Source organism: Vicia villosa, linkage group LG5 (genome assembly GCF_029867415.1).
Source record: "Vicia villosa cultivar HV-30 ecotype Madison, WI linkage group LG5, Vvil1.0, whole genome shotgun sequence".
NCBI lineage: Eukaryota > Viridiplantae > Streptophyta > Magnoliopsida > Fabales > Fabaceae > Vicia > Vicia villosa.
The window spans coordinates 49,953,964-49,973,587 of NC_081184.1; the positions used below are offsets into that span (position 1 = coordinate 49,953,964).

Here is a 19,624-nt window from a genome sequence, read left to right on the forward strand (position 1 = left end):
ATCGATAAGTTGACTCGTACTAGTCGCATACATAGGAAAGACTGACACTAAGACTCTGGTCATAACGACCGACTATGCTCTGATACCACTATTGTAACACACTTCTAAACCCCGCGACAAATAAATAAATTTATTCAGAGTACATGAAAATAAGGGTGCCACAATTCAATAATAAATTAAAACATCATTCAGTCATGTCATGCGTTCACTGAAGCAATCATCATCAAATAAACATTTCATGTCAACACAGCGGAAATTAAATCATACGAATTAAGTTTAACATCTTTAAAACTAATCCTTTAAAACATCAAAACACAGCCAGAGTTATAAACTATGAACTCTAAAACATCGCGTCCCAGTGTTACAAATATCAGAGCATGACACCTGACGCTAACTAAATAACTGACTCATGAGCTAATCCCCACCGAGTCGAACAGTCGCTGTCCTTAATCTGAAAATGACAACATGTAAGGGTGAATCTCATCATAGTTAACAAATGTTATAAGGTTATAAAGCAGTAACACATCATAGCTGCATCATTCACCCAATTGTTTCATAACAGACATTCAGACAAGTTTCATCATCACAAACAATCAACCAACACATCATCAATATTTATAACACTGGAATACACCCAATCATGTTATAAAAGTATGCATATGTATGAACTGACACTATGCATATGGTACCAACATCATCAAATGGGAATAACCCATGACCGGTCCAACATCATCAAGATACGGCCCTGCCAGCACAAATTCCACACAATGGGAATCATGCCCTTTACTGATCCAACACATCATCATGAATACACCATCATCAATGAATATGAATGAATGCAAACATACATGAACATACTTATACCATCGTCAAGTCTCTGAGTAACATCATCAAATACTCATTTCATCATAATCATCATCATCATCAAGCATGTTTATATATATATATATATATATATATATATATATATGCATCATTCTATCATAATCACATTATTAATTATCAAACAGATTATTTTATAAGGTTCGTTTAGCTTGAAACGACACACAAAACGAACCAACGGTTCAAAAGTTATGAGTTTTCCAAAATACATCATTTTTTAAAAAACATCAGTGTAACGGGTTACAAAAAAAGAGTAACGGGTTACGAAGAACAAATTTTCAAAAAAACAGTTTCAGCCGTAACCGGTTACAAGGAAACCGTAACCGGTTACGCTTGACGTAACTCTATTCGCTATTATTTTTGCTTGACCGTAACCGGTTACGAACAACACCGTAACCGGTTACGAACTCGTAACCAGCCCAAAAACCCCATTTTTCACAACCGTAACCGGTTACAAGCCCGACCGTAATTGGTTACATCACCTGTAACAGCAAAAAAAACACTTTTAACAGCAACTTATTTCCATCCAACACAACCCAAATCGAATCATTTCGACCATACACGAAAAACAGGATCAATTCACAATTATTCCATGTTATTTCATGCCTCAACAACACATTCAAACATAATCAAATATCACAAACAAGCATTTACACATAATTTATCAAATTGAACCATAGCAACACAAACATCATGGATTCTAGCCAAATGATCAATCATCATCCAAATTGACTCAAATCCCTAACTCTTTCATATGACTCAATCTATACGAATTCTACATCTATTCTATGCTATCAACCCCTAACCCGATAATAGATGTTAACCAGATAAGTCCCCCCTTACCTTAGCCAAATTCTTGAATTGGGTCTTCTTCCTCTTTGATTCTCTTTCACATTCTTCAACTCCTCTTCTCACAGCTTCCTTTTCACGTTCTAATTTTATTTCTCCTCTTTTCCTTATTTTATGAAAACACAAAATAACTTAGTAATGGGTTCCTTCACATTACACCCCCCACACTGCTAACTTCACGAATGGCCCAACACTATATTTTATTATTTCTTTCCACATAATTCCAATAAAATGCTAATTTAAATTAATTAATTTAAAACTTAATTAAATTAATTAAATAAGAAATTTTGGAATGTTACACCTTACTGCTTGTAGAACCAGAAGTACCACATCTTATTAGTTGTGTACGCATCAATCTCATTACAAAACCTTACGCTTCCAAATCCTTGATCCCATGCTTTTTTTTAGATGTTTTATCTGATGAATGAATGAAAAGTCATGTTAATGGCCTAATGGAGGTATGCAGATGAATGCAAAGCTTAAGTCAGATAAAATTGAAAGGGTAGGACAAATTTGGGGTATGACAGCTGCCCCTATTTAATCGTCTTAAACCTGAGTGCGAGATTGGCGTCGTCCTTTCGAACACTCGAGGTAGAAGGAGATTAAATACCAAGACCAGAAATTTGTCCTGGAGAGAAAATGGTGTAAGTGTTATCCTTATTTTTTGCCTTTTTTGTTTTGATATATGATGGGGAAATAGAATTTTGTTTTTTTCTTTGGTGAACGGGTTTATGGTGAGAAATTATGGTTGAATGGTGATAGCTTGTAACGTGGTAACGTGGTAACGGTGTCGATACAAGGTTCTCAAAAGAAGTGGTTGTTGTGTGAAACAATGATTGAAAAATACGGGTTTGATGGAGAGATAGGATCTACGGACCCAAAAATTGAGAGGGGCGAGGATAAGATCAACAGACCTACGATCCATGACTCGAAACCAGGGTAAGATCAACGGACCTACGACCCATAAATTTGAAAAAGACGAGGATAAGATCAACGGACCTACAATCCATGACTCGAAACCAGGGTAAGATCAACGGACCTATGACCCATAAAATTGAAAAAGACGAGGATAAGATCAACGGACCTACGATCCATGACTCGAAACCAGGGTAAGATCAACAGACCTACGACCCTACAGATTGAAAGAAAGGATAAACATCAACACTGAGGCTGGAGAAGGAGAAGATTATCATCAACACTGAGGTTGGGGAAGAAATAATAGACATCAACACTGAGGTTGGAGGAAAAAATAACTGACATCAACACTGAGGTTGGAGGAAAATAATAGACATCAACACTGAGGTTGGAGGACATCAACACTGAGGTTGGGGGACATCAACACTGAGGTTGGAGAAAAAAATAACAGACATCAACACTGAGGTTGGAGAACATCAACATTGAGGTTGGAGAAAAAATAACAGACATCAACACTGAGGTTGGAGGACATCAACACTGAGGTTGGAGAAACAAATAACCAACATCAACACCGAGGTGGGAGGACATCAACACTGAGATTGGGGGACATCAACACTGAGGTTGGAGAAAAAAATAACAGACATCATATCCAAGCCTATTCACAAAAACCTATATTCATCATAAAAGGTGTCGCACACTTTAATTTTCTTCATGTAATCTTTGACCTATCTTCTGTCACAGTTGCGGAAAATCTGCCACATTCCATCTTCATGGATCCAATTTTGTTCTCAATATGCATTGGAAATTTTGACTCACGATTCTAATTTCATGCATCCGAAGTAATTAAATTTTTTGAGATCAGATGATGTGTATCAAATGGGTTAGTTTACTGGTTTTCAACATGATGATCCAAACGATCTCTCATCACAAAATACCTTAACTCCGAGCTTCAATAATCTTTTGCGGGGAAGAAATCGTTGAAGGATTTTCTCTTGTCTCGCTCTCTATTTTATGATACTATTTTATAAAATATGTGTGCAAGTATCTAAATAGTAAGATGTGTGTTGAACTATTATTGTAAAATTATATGTGATAAATATCCATATAGTAAAATGTGCGTGTGATGAATTGTTATAATAAAACTACCTCGTAAATATATAATTAGTAAGATGGGTGTGTTGAATTGTTATAATAAAATTAACACAAACCACCTTTTTGGTCCTTTTACTTGACCTTTAGATTCATTTTGGTCTCTTATTTTAAAATAGCATTATCATATTGGTCTATTAACTAACCAAAACGACCACATTAGTCACTTTCATCTATTAGCAATACATTTAACAACCAATTTATAAGTTTATTTATTTGCTAATTAGGCAAAAAGACTAGCATACTATATTTTGAATATTTGAAGATCAATATGATATTTTTAGCGAAGAGTACAAAACGAACTCTTATGTGCTGAATTGTTATAATAAAATTATAAATAATATTTATTATTTTAATATTGTCAATAGGAGAGAAGAATGAAGTATTTTAATTAAATATAAGTTTGTTTCAAAAGAGGGGATGAGAGGTGAAAGAAATTTTAATTAAATATTTGTTTATTTTATAAGTGAGAAAAGAGTTATAAAACAATATCTTTTTTTACTTTTAAAATCTTACTCATGTTTTTTTTTTGGGTAGTATGAAGGGCCTAAGCCCAAGGAAACAAACTAAAGAGCAATCATCCTAGAGGAAGACACTCCTCTAAGATTATCCTCAAAACTATTTATGACAAAAGGAGGAATATCTTTAAACACTTGTAAGCCTCTATGAATATCTTTGCCTACTTTAGCTAAAGCATTAGCACAAACATTTGATTCCTTATAGGTGTGAATTAACTCATAACCAATACACCTTGATAGAACATTTTTGATTTGGATAAAAAGTTGTGAACTTCCTTGTCTTTTCCAAGCCAAATATTTAATGACAACCATGAATTTTTCGAATTTGTATGCACCTCCACATTGTGATAACCAGCCTTTAGAGATAGCATGATTCCTTCGTATATCCCTTAAAACTCAGCACTTAGAACATTCCCATAACTAGTAGATTTGGCAAAACCCAGTAACCAATTCCCCATGTCATCTCGCAGAATCTCGCTGCAACCGATCTTTTCGTCCTTGTCTCTCGCTCCATCAACGTTTAGTTTCACAAAACCAGACTTTGGACGCAACGAGCTTACCATCTCCACCTGCTGCACCTTCATTAGAACTTTGTTCCTAGCAAGCATTATCGTGTTATACTCTTTTAGCTTGTTAAGAATAATTATGTGCCCATGCAACAGTCTTTTAAGTTTCGGTACGTGAATCTCTTTATTTCTCCATGTCCATAAAGTATGACAACCTATAGCCTATAAGTTGCACCAATTCGTTCCTCTATGCGCTGCATCATCCAAACTCAGCTGAATCCACTCCTCAAAGGCATAATGGAAGAAAACAGTTGCTATACTGCTTGGAAGCAAATTCTACCAGATTTCCTTATCAGCTCTGCAATCATGCATCACATGTAAGGAAGTTTCATAGATGTGACCACACAAAGTACATCCTACAGAGCCAAGGCGACACAAATTCTTACGCTTGCTGGTCAAAATCATGTCATGTTTGAGGGTCTAGATGAAGCTTTTAACCCTTTCAGGCACCCAAACATCCACACATTATTCCACATCTGATTACTACCATGCTCATCCGTATGCATTAATTTCCTGTACATAGAGCTGACAACAAAAGTTCCATTTTCTTCAATAGCAATACAAAGCATATCATCACCATAACTCTCGTCAGCTGGTAAGATGTTGCATATCCTCGCTTTTATATCATCTGGCAGCCAATCCAAAATGTTCCAATTCCAATCCCCATCTGCTCCAACCAGGTCACACACTCGAACATTTGACAGAGAGTTAGGTATCCGCTCAACGTAATCCTTAAGACAAATACCCTTATCCACCCAAGGATCTTCCCACGCCTTGGTTGATTTACCATCACCTATCTGCCAAACACCACACTCCAACAGATTAATGCGTTTATTGACAATAGCCTTTCAAAGATTTGAATCAGCTTCTTTGGCCTTTATTTGCCCATCTCTACCCTCAACCTTGTATTTCTTCCTCAACACATCACTCCACAATTCTTCTTCGCTATTAATAACTTTGCAGCCCAACTTCATGATACAAGATTCATTCATGGCATTAAGATCTCTAAGACCAAGACCTCCATCTCTTTTGTCTTTAATAATCGTCTCCCATCCTATGGCATGATAATTTTTCTTTGCATCTGTGTCACCTCAGATAAAATTCCGCTGCATTTTATTAATCTCATTAATACAAGCCTTTGGTAGCTTATTCGTCATCATAGGATAAATCGGGATCGCCTCCATAATACTTTTAGCAAGCGTAATACGACCAACAAGAGAAAGATACCCCGCCTTCCAACTAGCTAGCTTCATGGAAATTTGCTCTACGACATATTTGAAATCATGTTTCCTCAAGGAACTTCCTTTCAAAGGAACTCTCAGATATTTACCAAAACTCTTCGTTTCTCTAAAGCCCGACATATGAACAAGCTTGATTCTCAAACTGCTACTGACATTTCCTAAGAAAAGAATGCTGGATTTTTCGTTATTTATATCCTAGCCAAACATCAAATAGAAGGTATCTAGAGTCTCCTTAACGAAGCGAATCTGTTTCTCATTCGCTTCACCAAAAATAAGAAGATCGTCTACAAACATGAGGTGTGTAATGCCAATACCAGTTCTACCAACTTTAAAAGGTTTCCACTTTTTGCACTGCACTTCTTGTTCTATAAGATGGGATAATTTATCCATGTAAAGAACAAATATATAAGGGGATATGGGATCACCGTGACGAATGCCATGTTTAGGACAAAAGAATTCACCCTTGTTGCCATGCCAATTAACATTAGTCTCCACACTGGTGACCCCATGCATAACCATATTTATCATGTTTTTCGGCAAACCAATTTCCTCCAAAGTTCTCCAAATTAACTCCCAATTGAGCTTATCATAGGCTTTAGACTAATCTATCTTAATAGCAAAGTAACCACATTTGCCCTTCTTCTTATGCATGGTATGAATCACTTCATTCGCAATAATAATGTTTTTATGGATCGACCTCCCTGGCACAAAGCCTGTCTGGTATGGGGAGATAAGGAACCGCATAAAGGATTTGAGTCTACCAACAATGACATTTGTAACAATTTTGTAAATTGTGTTACAGAGCGATATTGGCCGAAACTGCTGCACCAGCTGGGGGTTATCCACTTTAGGAATGAGGCAAATATCTGTCTTGTTTACATCAATAAGCATATCAAGTTTTTTCCACACCGTCATCACAAAATTGCACACACTAGGTCCAACAGTTTCCCAAGCTCTATAGTAGAAGCCTGCAGGAAAGCCTTCAGGCCCCAGTGCCTTCCACGGCTTCATTGAAAACACTGTTTTCCTAACTTCAGCCTTGTCAATCTCCTTGCTCAGATGTAACAAATCTTCATCCTTCAGCTTTGGGTATGACACAGGAGTTTGCTTCCACGTGCTCTAAGTGTTAGGTTCAGCAAAAAGTTTTTGATAGAAATTGGTAACATGTTGTTGGAGAACACCCACATCATCAATCCACACACCATTGTCATCTTTCAGCATTAAAATCTTATTCCGTCTCCTTCGAGCTGTGGTTTTCATATGGTAATATCTAGTATTACGATCTCCATCCGCTAACCATAACGTTCTCGATCTTTGGTGCCACATTAACTCCTCCTTATTCACTATGTTACTTAATTCTTCTTGCAGCTTTGATTCCAATTTCTGCATGCCTCCCCTATTGTCATACACCTGAAGCTTGTTCTGAATTCCTTCAAGTCTGCGTGTCACCTCACGTTTAGTCCTCTTGATTTCATCGAAGGACTCAAACTTCCACTTGGCAATAACATCCACCATATTTTTAAGATTCATCAGGAGAAAATGCTCTTCATTCCAGGACTCCTTTAGCATAGCATTATAGGAATCATTCAACGGCCAAGTGTTTTCAAACCAAAACGGTCTTTTCTTATTCAGAATCCTATCCTCTTTGAGGTTAATGAGAATAGGATGATGATCAGAAAAATTAGTTCGCACTAGAACTTTAACAAAAGCTTCAGGAAACATCATATTTCAATAATCATTCATCAAAGCTCTGTCTAGCTTTTCATATATGTGCTGCCCCCCATGATACACCGACCCTCGCCAAGTGAATTTTGGGCCTTTAGTATTAAGATCACTCACTTTGCAGTTCGCCATTCTGTCCCTAAACCTTCTACATCTACTTGTGGATGCCATAATCCCCTTTTTTTTTCTTCTAACTGAGCAATGTCATTGACTAGCCAAAACGATCACATTATCACTTCCATCTATTAGCGATACATTTAACAACCAATTTATAAGTTTATTTGTTTGCTAATTAAGCAAAAATACTAGCATAATATACTTTGAATATTTGAAGATCAATATGATATTTTTAGTGAATAGTATAAAACGAACTCTAATATTAAATTACGGAAGCAAATATGTGGTATAACGTGAAAGTAAATGTGATAATACATAAGACCTATGTGCTGAATTGATATAATAACATTATAAATAATATTTATTATTTTAATATTGTCAATAGGAGAAAAGAGAAGAATGAAGTATTTTAATTAAATATAAATTTATTTAAAAAGAGGGGATGAGATGTGAAAGAAATTTTAATTAAATATTTGTTTATTTTATAAGTGAGAAAAGAGTTACTCCTATAAAACAATTTTTTTTACTTTTAAAATCTTACTCATGTTAAATAAAACAATTTTGAGTAAATTTTATCATGAGTTTTTTTTTACAGATTCATTAAGAAAATTTTATTTTTTTCATAAACAACACACAACATTTTAAATATTTATTTTTAATTTCTTTAAATATAATTATAAATGAATATTACTACTTTAAAATTTTTAAATTATGATAATTTTATATTTATAAGAAAAAATAACATTTTAATTTATTGCCACATTTATATTATATTTTGATTAACAATAAAATTAGAAAAAATATACACCAAATATGAATATATACAATAAAATTACACTGTTATCCCATAAAAATATATCACTGTGATATCATATAAATAATTTAAAAATTTTAGTCTAATTAAGTGAAATACATAATTATCATTCTGATAATGTAAAATTAATTAATCGAGATACATGTTATTTGTTGATATGTAAAATTAATTTATACTTGGGTGTATTTTCCTTTTTCTCATAGAAAATTAATAAAAATAATACTATTAAATAAAAAATATTGAAGATTGAGTATAGAAATCCATATGTTTATAATTATAATTATAATTACTAGAGTAATTTTATAAATAACAAAAACAATTACGTATGAAAGTAATTCCATGTGGCAACATCTAATTGGATGGACACCACAAAGCCTAAACTGTGATTGAAACGAGTTTGTATCTATAAGCTCAGACCAACGCAAAAATTTATGAAATAAATTGATAAAAAAACGGTGAAAGAGGAAAAAAAAGGAGAGAGTGGTTCTTCACACTCTCGCATTTCTCAGATCAGATCCGATTCTGAATTTTCTAGATCCAGTTTCATTCTCAATCTGCACTCGAATTTACGATTCGCGATTTCAATTTCGGGCTTTCGGAGCAATTAGGTTTTCTGAGATCGAATGGCGTGTATCAAAGGGGTTAATCGATCGGCGTCAGTGGCACTGGCGCCGGATGCACCGTATCTGGCTGCCGGTACTATGGCCGGCGCTGTTGATCTGTCCTTTAGCTCATCCGCAAACCTCGAAATATTCAAGCTAGATTTCCAATCCGATGATCCCGAACTACCTCTCGTCGCCGAATACCCTAGCTCCGACCGCTTCAACCGTCTCTCATGGGGTAGAAACGGTTCTTCGTCTGAAGAATTTTCTCTTGGTCTCGTTGCTGGTGGATTAGTTGATGGAAACATTGACCTATGGAATCCTCTCACCATGATCCGGTAATTCTACCTCTTTTTCTTTTAATCTTGCGCCTGGCTTTTGTTTTGATGTTGACAATTGTGTGTTTTTATGGATTCTGGAATGTTAGTTAAGCTTTTAAGTGCATGGCTTGGAGATATGATTAGGCATCGGTGATTCGGAGAAGTATATAGGTTTTTTCGGAGGATTTTAATTGATCTTTATGCAAATCAAATTCAACTTGGAAGTTACCAATTTTTTTAGATATAGTTCAGTTACAATTTTCACACATTGCCAAATGCTTTGGTGTTCTTGATCGGTAGAATTTTGGGCCATTTAAATCTATCATTTATCTGCTCGTCATTACAATTTGCATTTCCTATTGTTAGATGAATGGTGGTACCTTGTCAGTTGATGCAAGTGAAGCATAGTCTTGGCTGCCATTTATGTTTTATATATAATCTATGTTAAACTCAACCAAATTACTCTCGAATTATAACTCTACAGAACGGTTGTCAATTGTCATGAATATAGACAAACGCAGTAGTATCTGTTTTAGTTAACACATGGAGGTTCTTTGCTAGCTTCATGTTTATCTTTCGTTTGGCTGAAGTTGTTGATAAAATACTAGTAGTTCCGTATATGTAGGTTCATCTGTTTATTGATCATTCATATATTTTTATTGTCTCGTACAGTTTTCTCAATGCCTTTCTGATGATTTTTTTCTTATAAACTTTCCAGCTCGGAGGCAACTGAGAACTCTCTTGTTGGACACCTTGTAAGACATAAGGGGCCGGTATGTTCTTCTCTGCTCTTATGAGCCGTCCTGGCGAGTTTTAATTGCTCTCTGCATATATGTAATGTTGGTCAGTGGAATCATATCTTTGACATTCTTATATTTCAGGTTAGAGGTCTTGAGTTTAATACAATTGCACCTAATCTTCTTGCATCTGGGGCCGAGGATGGTGAAATTTGCATATGGGATTTGGCCAATCCTTCAGAGCCTACACATTTTCCACCATTAAAGGTCAAACATTTTTTTCCCTTTGATGTTTTTTAGGCACCCCTTTTTGATGGATTAACCTGTTAATCTTTAAATCCTATGGCTTTATAGTTTGATAATTTTACACATTGTGTATATGGTCACCGTGCAGGGTAGTGGCTCTGCTTCCCAGGGGGAAGTTTCATTCTTATCTTGGAATAGTAAAGTTCAACACATATTAGCTTCCACTTCATATAATGGGACCACTGGTGAGGAAGGGATTAAATTCAACCTTTATATTTGACTCTTTTTGCTGTATTGTTTGGTGGGATGATGAATTTTATTTATTTTAATTTTGGTTTTATTCTCCAGTGGTCTGGGACCTAAAGAAGCAAAAGCCAGTGATAAGGTAACTTGATCATCTCTTGCCTTTCGGTTTTGAAAAATTCTGATATTGTATTGCCCAAAAGAACTCATTGTAACCTTATGTGTCCTATGTGAACTGACAGCTTTGCAGATTCAGTTAGACGGCGGTGCTCTGCTTTGCAGTGGAATCCTGAAGTTATTACACAACTTGTTGTTGCATCAGATGAAGACGGTTCTCCTTCTTTAAGGGTATAGTCACTGCATATTGTCTGTTTATTTTGAAGATAATGGGTATTGACTTTATATGAGCATGTTGATGCAGCTTTGGGATATGAGGAATGTAATGACACCAATAAGGGAGTTTGTAGGGCACACTAGAGGTAATGACAGCCATTCATATATTTATGATTCATGTAAATCTCAGTGTCTGCCTAGTTATTTCAATATCAATGCTACCTTTTCTTTTTGTTATATTCTGCTTATATTCCATCAATCCATTGAACAAAACATATGGGAAGCAAATGAGTAACTAGGATAAAATAATTAAAATTTGACAGTTGTAAATCCCAAATTCGTGTCAATTGTATATGACAAGTGAAGTGATAGAGTGTCAGGAAGCATGAATACAATGTAGAACATGTGTATACTACACGAGCTTGGAGGTGGAGTAAATTTTAAATATTTTAGGATGCGATATAGCTCTTGGCTGTGGTAAAAAGTATATGTAAAATTTCTCTTCCTTAAGAATTTTAGCGGTTACATTGTTTTTGATTTTTGTTACATATGGTGTTCTCTTCCTTAATACTGTATTTTCTAGTTCTTCCTTTTTGATCAATTATAATGTACTTCAAGATTATTGATTGTTGCTGTTACAATAATTTGAAGATTGATGGCAGCATGCTTTGATATGATTTATAGGCTTTCTGGATCTTAATTTTATTCTTCTTTAAGCTTTTACTGTAAAGCTACACAGTCTCCATCACTGTTTTAAGTTTTTCTGACTTTATTTTATCCTCTAAATCTCTTATATAGGAGTTATTGCAATGTCATGGTGTCCCAATGATAGCTCTTATTTGCTTACCTGTGGCAAAGATAGCCGGACCATATGTTGGGACACTACTACTGGAGAGGTGCTGTTTGGCCTTCTTTTACTGCTTTCACATTTGTTCTGAAGAATTTCAAAATTGCCTGATTTGGCTAGATTTTTTATTTATACGACATTTGTCCAATAGTGACAATTTTTCTTTTTTGATTGGGGGTGGGCACAGATTGCCTATGAATTGCCAGCTGGAACCAACTGGAACTTTGATGTCCATTGGTATTCTAAGATACCTGGAGTAATATCAGCATCTTCCTTTGATGGAAAAATTGGCATATACAATATTAAGGTACATAAATATACTTTGGAGGTTTTTTTTCCCGGTGAGATTGGAATGTGTTTTGCAATTATGTGAAATTATATTCATTTTGAGACTAATTTGCAAGGAATGATGTGATGAGGAAAAAATAAACTAGATCAGTCGTATTAAATTATTTTTTGCTTATTATTTTTCACTAATTTAATCGATAGTTGTTATTATATCATATGCTGAACTGCTGAAGTAGTTTCATAAAAGGTACAACGAAGTATTTTACCCTGCAATGGTTTTTTTAAGTAGCCAAATTCATGTCGTTCCTCCTACTATTCTGCTTGTAAGATCAAGTTACTATATATCTTACTCTCCATACCATCCCTTATCACTTCATTCATGCTATAAATTGTAAGATAATGAGTTCTTGTCTCTGAAGCATGGGTACTTCTAAAATGGTGAAGTACCGGTACCGGGTAAGCACCCGTACCAGGTACACGTACCGTACTCGAGGTACTTCAATATTTTTTCTCATTATTTTGTTTCGAGTGAAATTTGTGATTTTCTCAAATATCAATATAGTATATTTATTTATTTTAATTTCTTCCTTATTGTACCTTAACTTTATTTTTTATTTCTTAAAACTTTTATAGTGTAGTTTTGTTGTGAACCTAATAATTTATATTTCATGTAGAAAACTCTTATTTTTTTATTAACATACCCTTATCTTGATTTTTTGAAAAATGTCGTATCCCGTACCGATACCAGTACCCGCACCGGGTACCGTACCGGAACCTATGCATCATAAGTTCTTGTTCAAGTTATAGAAATGACACAACCAATCTCTAAAATTATAAATTCCATCTTGTAAACTAAATTCTTGGTTTTTCCTTTATAATTTTCTTTTCATCACCCGCCGTTGACTATAAATCAGAATTCGCATCTATCAGCTTTCATATGTAGACTTAGCTTAGGTTATTTTAACATTTTGCTTAGAATTTAGGCCTTCATATATCTTTTAGTAGACGAAAAAGAAGCCATTGTGAGCAGAGTTCCTTAAGTCCTGTCAATCAGTTTTCATGTATAGACGCAGCTTATATTGTTATTTTAAAATTTCGCTTAAATCTTAGGTCTGCATAAATTTAAATTTTTAGTTTTAGTAGGCAAAGAAGTCAAGGCACCAATAGTATTGGCAAGTAGAATAAGTCATGACTATTTCGGCTTTTTTATATTTTAGGCATAATCTGCTTTCCATATCCCTTCCTGCAGATCTCTTTACTAACCATAATATTAATGGCAATATATGTGATTATATGCAGGGTTGCCGTCAAGATGCTTCTGGAGAGAGTGATTCTGGTGCAGGTGATGCTTTCGTTTTTTAAATTCTATCAAATAAGTTACTAAATACCATATTTATTTTCTCATCATCATCTGCATCTTCTTTACTCAGTCTTTGTAGATTTTCTTGTGCATTTTGGTGGTGTATGCTGTTTGGTTTTATTTATTTGATTAGGCAAGGCTTCTATTCTTGATGCATGACTTGGTATAAGATATTTTGAGAATCTCTGAATGAAATTTGTGCTTTCTGTGCAGTACCTCTGCGAGCTCCAAAATGGTATAAACGTCCTACTGGTGTGTCTTTTGGCTTTGGAGGTAAACTTGTGTCATTTCATCCCGGTGCTTCTGCTGGTGCTTCAGAGGCAAGCTTTTAGTACTTTGATTATATTTCTTTGTCCATGTTCTTTAACCTTTCAGTTGAATTCATCCTATGTGTAACTTTCCAGGTTTATGTGCATAACATGGTCACTGAAGATGGTCTGGTGAGTCGTTCATCTGAATTTGAAGCTGCAATACAAAATGGAGAAAGACCTTTATTAAGGGTCCTATGCGATAAAAAGTCTCAGGAATCAAAGTAAGTTCTGTCCACGAAGCGCAACATTGTTCTATGCTCTTTGCATTCAATTGTCAGCCTAACGTTTTGGCCATGGCTCTTGCAAATGTTGAGTGCTTTTTATTGTTATGGCAGATCTGCGGAGGAAAGGGAAACATGGGGATTTTTGAAGGTTATGTTTGAAGATGATGGAACCGCAAGAACAAAACTTCTCACACACCTTGGTTTTGAAGTACCTAGTGAAGCAAAAGACACAGCTAATGATGAACTTTCCCAGGAAGTAAATGCTCTTGGACTTGAGGACACAGCTGTTAATAATGCAGGACACGTGGCTACTAATGAAACCACTATTTTCTCTTCTGACAATGGGGAGGATTTCTTCAACAATCTTCCCAGTCCTAAAGCTGATACTCCTCCTTCTACAGCTGTTAGCAACTTTGTTGTTGCAGATAATGCAAATGGTTCAGAGAAAATTGAAGATGATGACGTGGAAGTGGAAGAGAGCAGCGATCCTTCATTTGATGACCTTGTTCAGCGTGCTTTAGTCGTTGGGGACTATAAGGGGGCAGTTTCTCAATGCATATCTGCTAATAAATGGGCTGATGCTTTAGTTATTGCTCATGTCGGTAGTACCTCCTTGTGGGAAAGTACACGGGATCAATACCTTAAGAAGAACCGATCGCCATACTTAAAGGTAGTTGATATTTACATCATACAATCTATTTGAATTTCATATCCAACATAAATTATGTCAAATTTCCACCCACATCTTATAATTTATTTAAATTTCATATCCAACAAATGTTCTGTCAAATTCCTACCAGAGATTTATTTTTGTAAATCCCTTTCATGTGTTCATTTCCATATTCAGGTTGTATCAGCGATGGTGAGCAATGATCTCTTGAGCCTTGTGAACACTAGGCCTCTAAAATTCTGGAAAGAAACCCTTGCTCTTCTTTGCAGTGTAAGTCTCATTGGTCTTTGCTGCTGGTCTTACTGTGTTTTTCAGTTATTTTTAAGCACGGTCATCGTTTTTAATCTTCCTATAATTCTTATATTGATTAAAAGGGATGCTTTATGTGGATGATTTATCTTCTGTTTTGTATTTTGATTGGATAAACTTCCAAAACTAGAATTTGTTGTAGTATAAGCTATGAACGCCTCAATGGGACATCAATTTTGATGACCGGATAATTTTATAGTACACTGGTATAATTCTCGTCATCACATATTAACAGTTTGCTCAGAGAGATGAATGGACTATGCTTTGTGACACACTTGCTTCAAAACTCATGGGGGCTGGCAATACATTAGCTGCAACTCTTTGTTATATATGTGCTGGAAATATTGATAAAACAGTTGAAATTTGGTCGAGGAGTCTGTCAGATGAGCACGAGGGGAAATCTTATGTTGACCTTCTTCAGGTAAGATTGACACTCTTATTTGTACTTGTAAATATGTGTATGTGTAATATAAATCCCACCCTTACCAATAATACAGCTTGACAACTGACGATTATATATTTTTAGGATTTGATGGAAAAAACTATTGTTCTTGCCTTGGCAACTGGGCAGAAGCGGTTTAGTGCCTCTCTGTGCAAGCTTGTTGAGAAATATGCTGAAATTTTAGCAAGTCAAGGGTTGCTGACCACAGCAATGGAGTATCTAAAACTTTTGGGTTCTGAAGAACTTTCAACTGAACTTGTGATTTTGAAGGACCGAATTGCACTGTCTACAGAGCCTGGTAAAATTTTTCTTGGATATCTATACGGCATGTCGACATGGTTACAATAATACAGGAAAATGATAAAGATAGAAATAGAATGCTATTTATTAGAAAGTGACTCTTCCAATGCCACTTGTTGTTGATGAACGCTTCAATTACTAGCGTTTTTGTATTTTATTCTAATGAAATTGCATTACCATTTTAATTAAGTAGTGAACATTAATGCATAGTTATATTTTGCTGTTATCACACATGTAACATTATACACCTAGCCATATTTCCTTTTGGTTTTTATGAAGGGAGGGTTGCTAAAAAACTAAAAATAAATATCTATATATTGCCGTTTTTTAGAAAATTTAATTACTCAAGTGATTACTTATTAACCATTCTTTGATAATTGTAAATAACTAGTGGAGTAGTTAATGGTTCATAAACCTGAGTAATTTTGGTTTTCATTTGGTGGAGGAACATGATTATTTTGATATTAAAGACTCTCAATTGGAGAAGTCTATGTTCATGGTTTTGTTAGTTAGTTAATGATCATTTTTGTTATGACTTCAGCTGTCTAGTATTTCCTTTATTGTTTGATGTTTGAAGCCTTCTGCACACCTGTATTCTCTTCACTTTTTCACTTTTCTATTTTTTATTGCAGAGAAAGACTTAAAAACCACTGCTTTTGAAAATTCTCAATCTCAAAGTGGATCCTTTTATGCGGCGGATAATTCCAATTATAATATCAATTATTACCAGGTAGTTACTTTAACTTTGTTCTTTGGCATTTTCTTTTGGTGCAAAGCACAGTGTCTCTGCAATTTGAAACCATTTCTTTGAATGTCTGTTGGTCAGGATTCCGTATCCCCTCAAGTGCCGCATGGTGTTTCTGGAGTTCAATATCCTGCAAGCTATCCACAGCAATTTGATCCTAGATATGGGAGTGGCTACGGTGCTCCTGCTCCACACCAGCAACCCCAACAACCCAATTTGTTTGTTCCATCACAGGCTACTCAGGTTCCCCAACCTCCCCAGGTACATTATCATATATATATGTCATAAAGAAGGAACAAATGTTGCACATGTGGGTGATATTTATAGGGCTGTGCTCTGGTCAAGGAGTTTGATTGAGTTTGCACCCTTAGGTTTGATGTGAAAACAGAATGTGGATCTGCATACTGTTCATTGTTAACTTTCATTAACTACTCATGAAAAACATTAAAAATTGTGAGCAAAGGCCAAATTTCATCCCATGCATATTTTTCTCTTTTAAAAATTCTGACCAAATTAGTTCTGAAGTGAATGTATATCCAGAGTATGAAAGTTGCCTCCGTAATTGCATTTATACTTATTGTTGAGATGATTGCGATCAATGAGGACTAGTTTAATATGAAGCACTTTCCCACTCGGCCACTCTTCTGGTCAATCTATTGCTGACGTCTGAAATCCACCATGTGTAGCATATATTTAGTGTCCGCTTTGACTATGAATGGTTGTTTTTGAAGTGGAAAAATGTTAATTTGGGATTTAAGTGCAAACTCAAACAGTGGCATTTATATCGTTTATATACAACAAGTACATTTGAAATTTCTTATCTGCTATGAGACATGTATATAATACTTGGTATGGAGTATTTTTCCTTTATTTTTCTTGTTTGAAGACACAATGGGAGAAAGCTTATGCACTGGCTCACTCTTATGACTATCATTTAGCGAGCTTGAGTAGCGATTTCTCCATGTATACAAAATATATATTATGCTTTAATTTTATATTTTAAATACTTTTATAACAGTTGGTTCAAGTGATTTGGATGTTATATTCTTGAACAAAATTTGAATTTGTTATTGATGATTTTCCCTTATTGCTTCTAATCTTCAATTCTTTCTTTCCCGTAGCTGAACTTCTCAAATACTGCTGTGGCACCAGCTCCTGTGAGAACTTTTGATCCTCAAACTCCTCCTGTGCTTAAAAATGTGGAGCTATATCAGCAGCCCACATTGGGTTCTCAATTGTATAATGTCAGTTAATCCTTGCATTCAAATTCAATTTTAACAATATATTTCTACTACTTGCGTGTTATAAAATGGCTTTCTATATTTCAGACAAACAACAATCCACCATTCCAGCCTACCAATCCACCTTACCAGCCTACGCCTACCAATCCACCTTACCAGCCTACGCCTCCTGCTCCATCACAAATGAACTTGGGTCATGGCCACAACGTACCACCACAAGTTTTGGCACCTACCTCGAATCCAATGGGGTTCATGCCAATCCCTAGTCCTGCTGGCGTTCAAAGACCTGGTGTGGGATCAATTCAGCCTCCCAGTCCCCCGCAACCGCAATCTGTGCAACCTGCTGCTGCACCGGCGGCTCCACCACCTACAGTGCAGACTGCTGATACTTCAAAAGTACCTGGTAATATTTCTTTTATTTTTTCAGTGACTGGATTTTTCTTTGAATGAAAATACCAACTAAATGTACTGGCGTTTACTTTATGAGTCAGAAAGCATTAGTCTTGAACAATGATATGTATTTCAGTTATCACGCGTTCCTTGTCCTATTCTATTTTGGTCTTAACTCTTGCTTTTACTATGTCAGCAAACCAAATGCCTATTGTCACAACATTGACGAGACTTTTCAATGAGACATCGGAAGCACTCGGAGGTTCACGTGCAAACCCAGCAAAGAGGCGGGAAATAGAAGACAACTCAAAGAGACTTGGTGGGTTGTTTGCAAAGTTGAACAGTGGGGACATCTCCAAAAATGCTTCTGATAAGCTCCTTCAGCTTTGTCAAGCGTTAGACAATGGTGATTTTGGTACTGCCCTTCAAATTCAGGTAAGTCAATTGAATTGCAAATTCTGTATCGTACTCCTAACCATGCATCAAACTTACATTTTAATTGCTTTACTTCGTGTTGCAGGTTCTTCTCACTACTACTGAATGGGATGAATGTCAGTCCTGGTTAGGTTCACTGAAACGTATGATCAAGACTAGGCAGAGTGTCAGATTAAGCTAAAAAGTTGAAGATTTTGTTTTTTGGTGATTTTGGAGAATTTTCATGTGATTAGTAACTTGCAGTAGTGATTGCTGATACTCTCTCCATCGTCCACAACAAGACTACTGCCTCTAGCAGTGTACAGCTTTCACATTGACTGTTATTAAAAGCTGTTGCTCAAAGTAGTGTTCAGGAAATGATTCGAAACTGTTTACGACCAATATTTGTAATAGAAGTGTTTTCTCTGTTTGTTTACTCTAAAATTTCAGATGGTTTTTTCCTCACCACACCCCTCTGGTACCAGTGGTGATGCTCCAAGCTGTTCTAGTGTCAGTTATAGATTGATATTTCCTTTTCTTTGAAAGATTTTTTTTTGTATCCCAATAGTCATAAAGTATTGATTTAATTGCCGAACAATTGAATAGTGTATTTAATCGTCAATCATTTAAATGCTCGAAGTTGGACAAGTATGTGATATAGATATAGGGACTAATAAAAATAAAGTAGAGCCAAACCGAATTATAGAATGAAATTGAACTATAGTTAAATAAACTGAACCTTTCCTTAGTTAATGAAACATCACTTACACTTCGCAAATAGTTCTTTAATCAAATCGAACTGCACTGCAGTTAGCTGAATTCAAATCTT

The 19,624-nt window shown here is 35.4% G+C and overlaps 1 protein-coding gene across 1 annotated transcript; it reads left to right on the forward strand.

The window, feature by feature from the left end:
* Nucleotides 1-9,196: 9,196 nt before the first annotated feature.
* On the forward strand, nucleotides 9,197-19,393 carry LOC131601651 (protein transport protein SEC31 homolog B). Its single transcript, XM_058873519.1, has 22 exons — nucleotides 9,197-9,713; nucleotides 10,414-10,468; nucleotides 10,577-10,699; nucleotides 10,827-10,923; nucleotides 11,027-11,063; nucleotides 11,164-11,269; nucleotides 11,343-11,400; nucleotides 12,053-12,150; nucleotides 12,289-12,408; nucleotides 13,689-13,731; nucleotides 13,963-14,069; nucleotides 14,154-14,281; nucleotides 14,396-14,954; nucleotides 15,132-15,224; nucleotides 15,499-15,684; nucleotides 15,790-16,003; nucleotides 16,638-16,735; nucleotides 16,832-17,011; nucleotides 17,872-17,994; nucleotides 18,079-18,394; nucleotides 18,578-18,816; nucleotides 18,902-19,393. Exons 1-22 carry the CDS (start codon nucleotides 9,397-9,399, stop codon nucleotides 18,995-18,997), a joined length of 3,393 nt encoding a protein of 1,130 aa, XP_058729502.1. The 5' UTR covers nucleotides 9,197-9,396; the 3' UTR covers nucleotides 18,998-19,393.
* The last annotated feature ends 231 nt before the right edge of the window (nucleotides 19,394-19,624 follow it).

Coding starts and splice junctions, on each gene's coding strand:
- LOC131601651 (XM_058873519.1), top strand. CDS start 9,397: ATGGCGTGTATCAAAGGGGTTAATCGATCGGCGTCAGTGGCACTGGCG. Junction 10,469..10,576: donor TTGTAAGACATAAGGGGCCG/GTATGTTCTTCT, acceptor CTTATATTTCAG/GTTAGAGGTCTTGAGTTTAA. Junction 15,685..15,789: donor CTTATGTTGACCTTCTTCAG/GTAAGATTGACA, acceptor ATATATTTTTAG/GATTTGATGGAAAAAACTAT.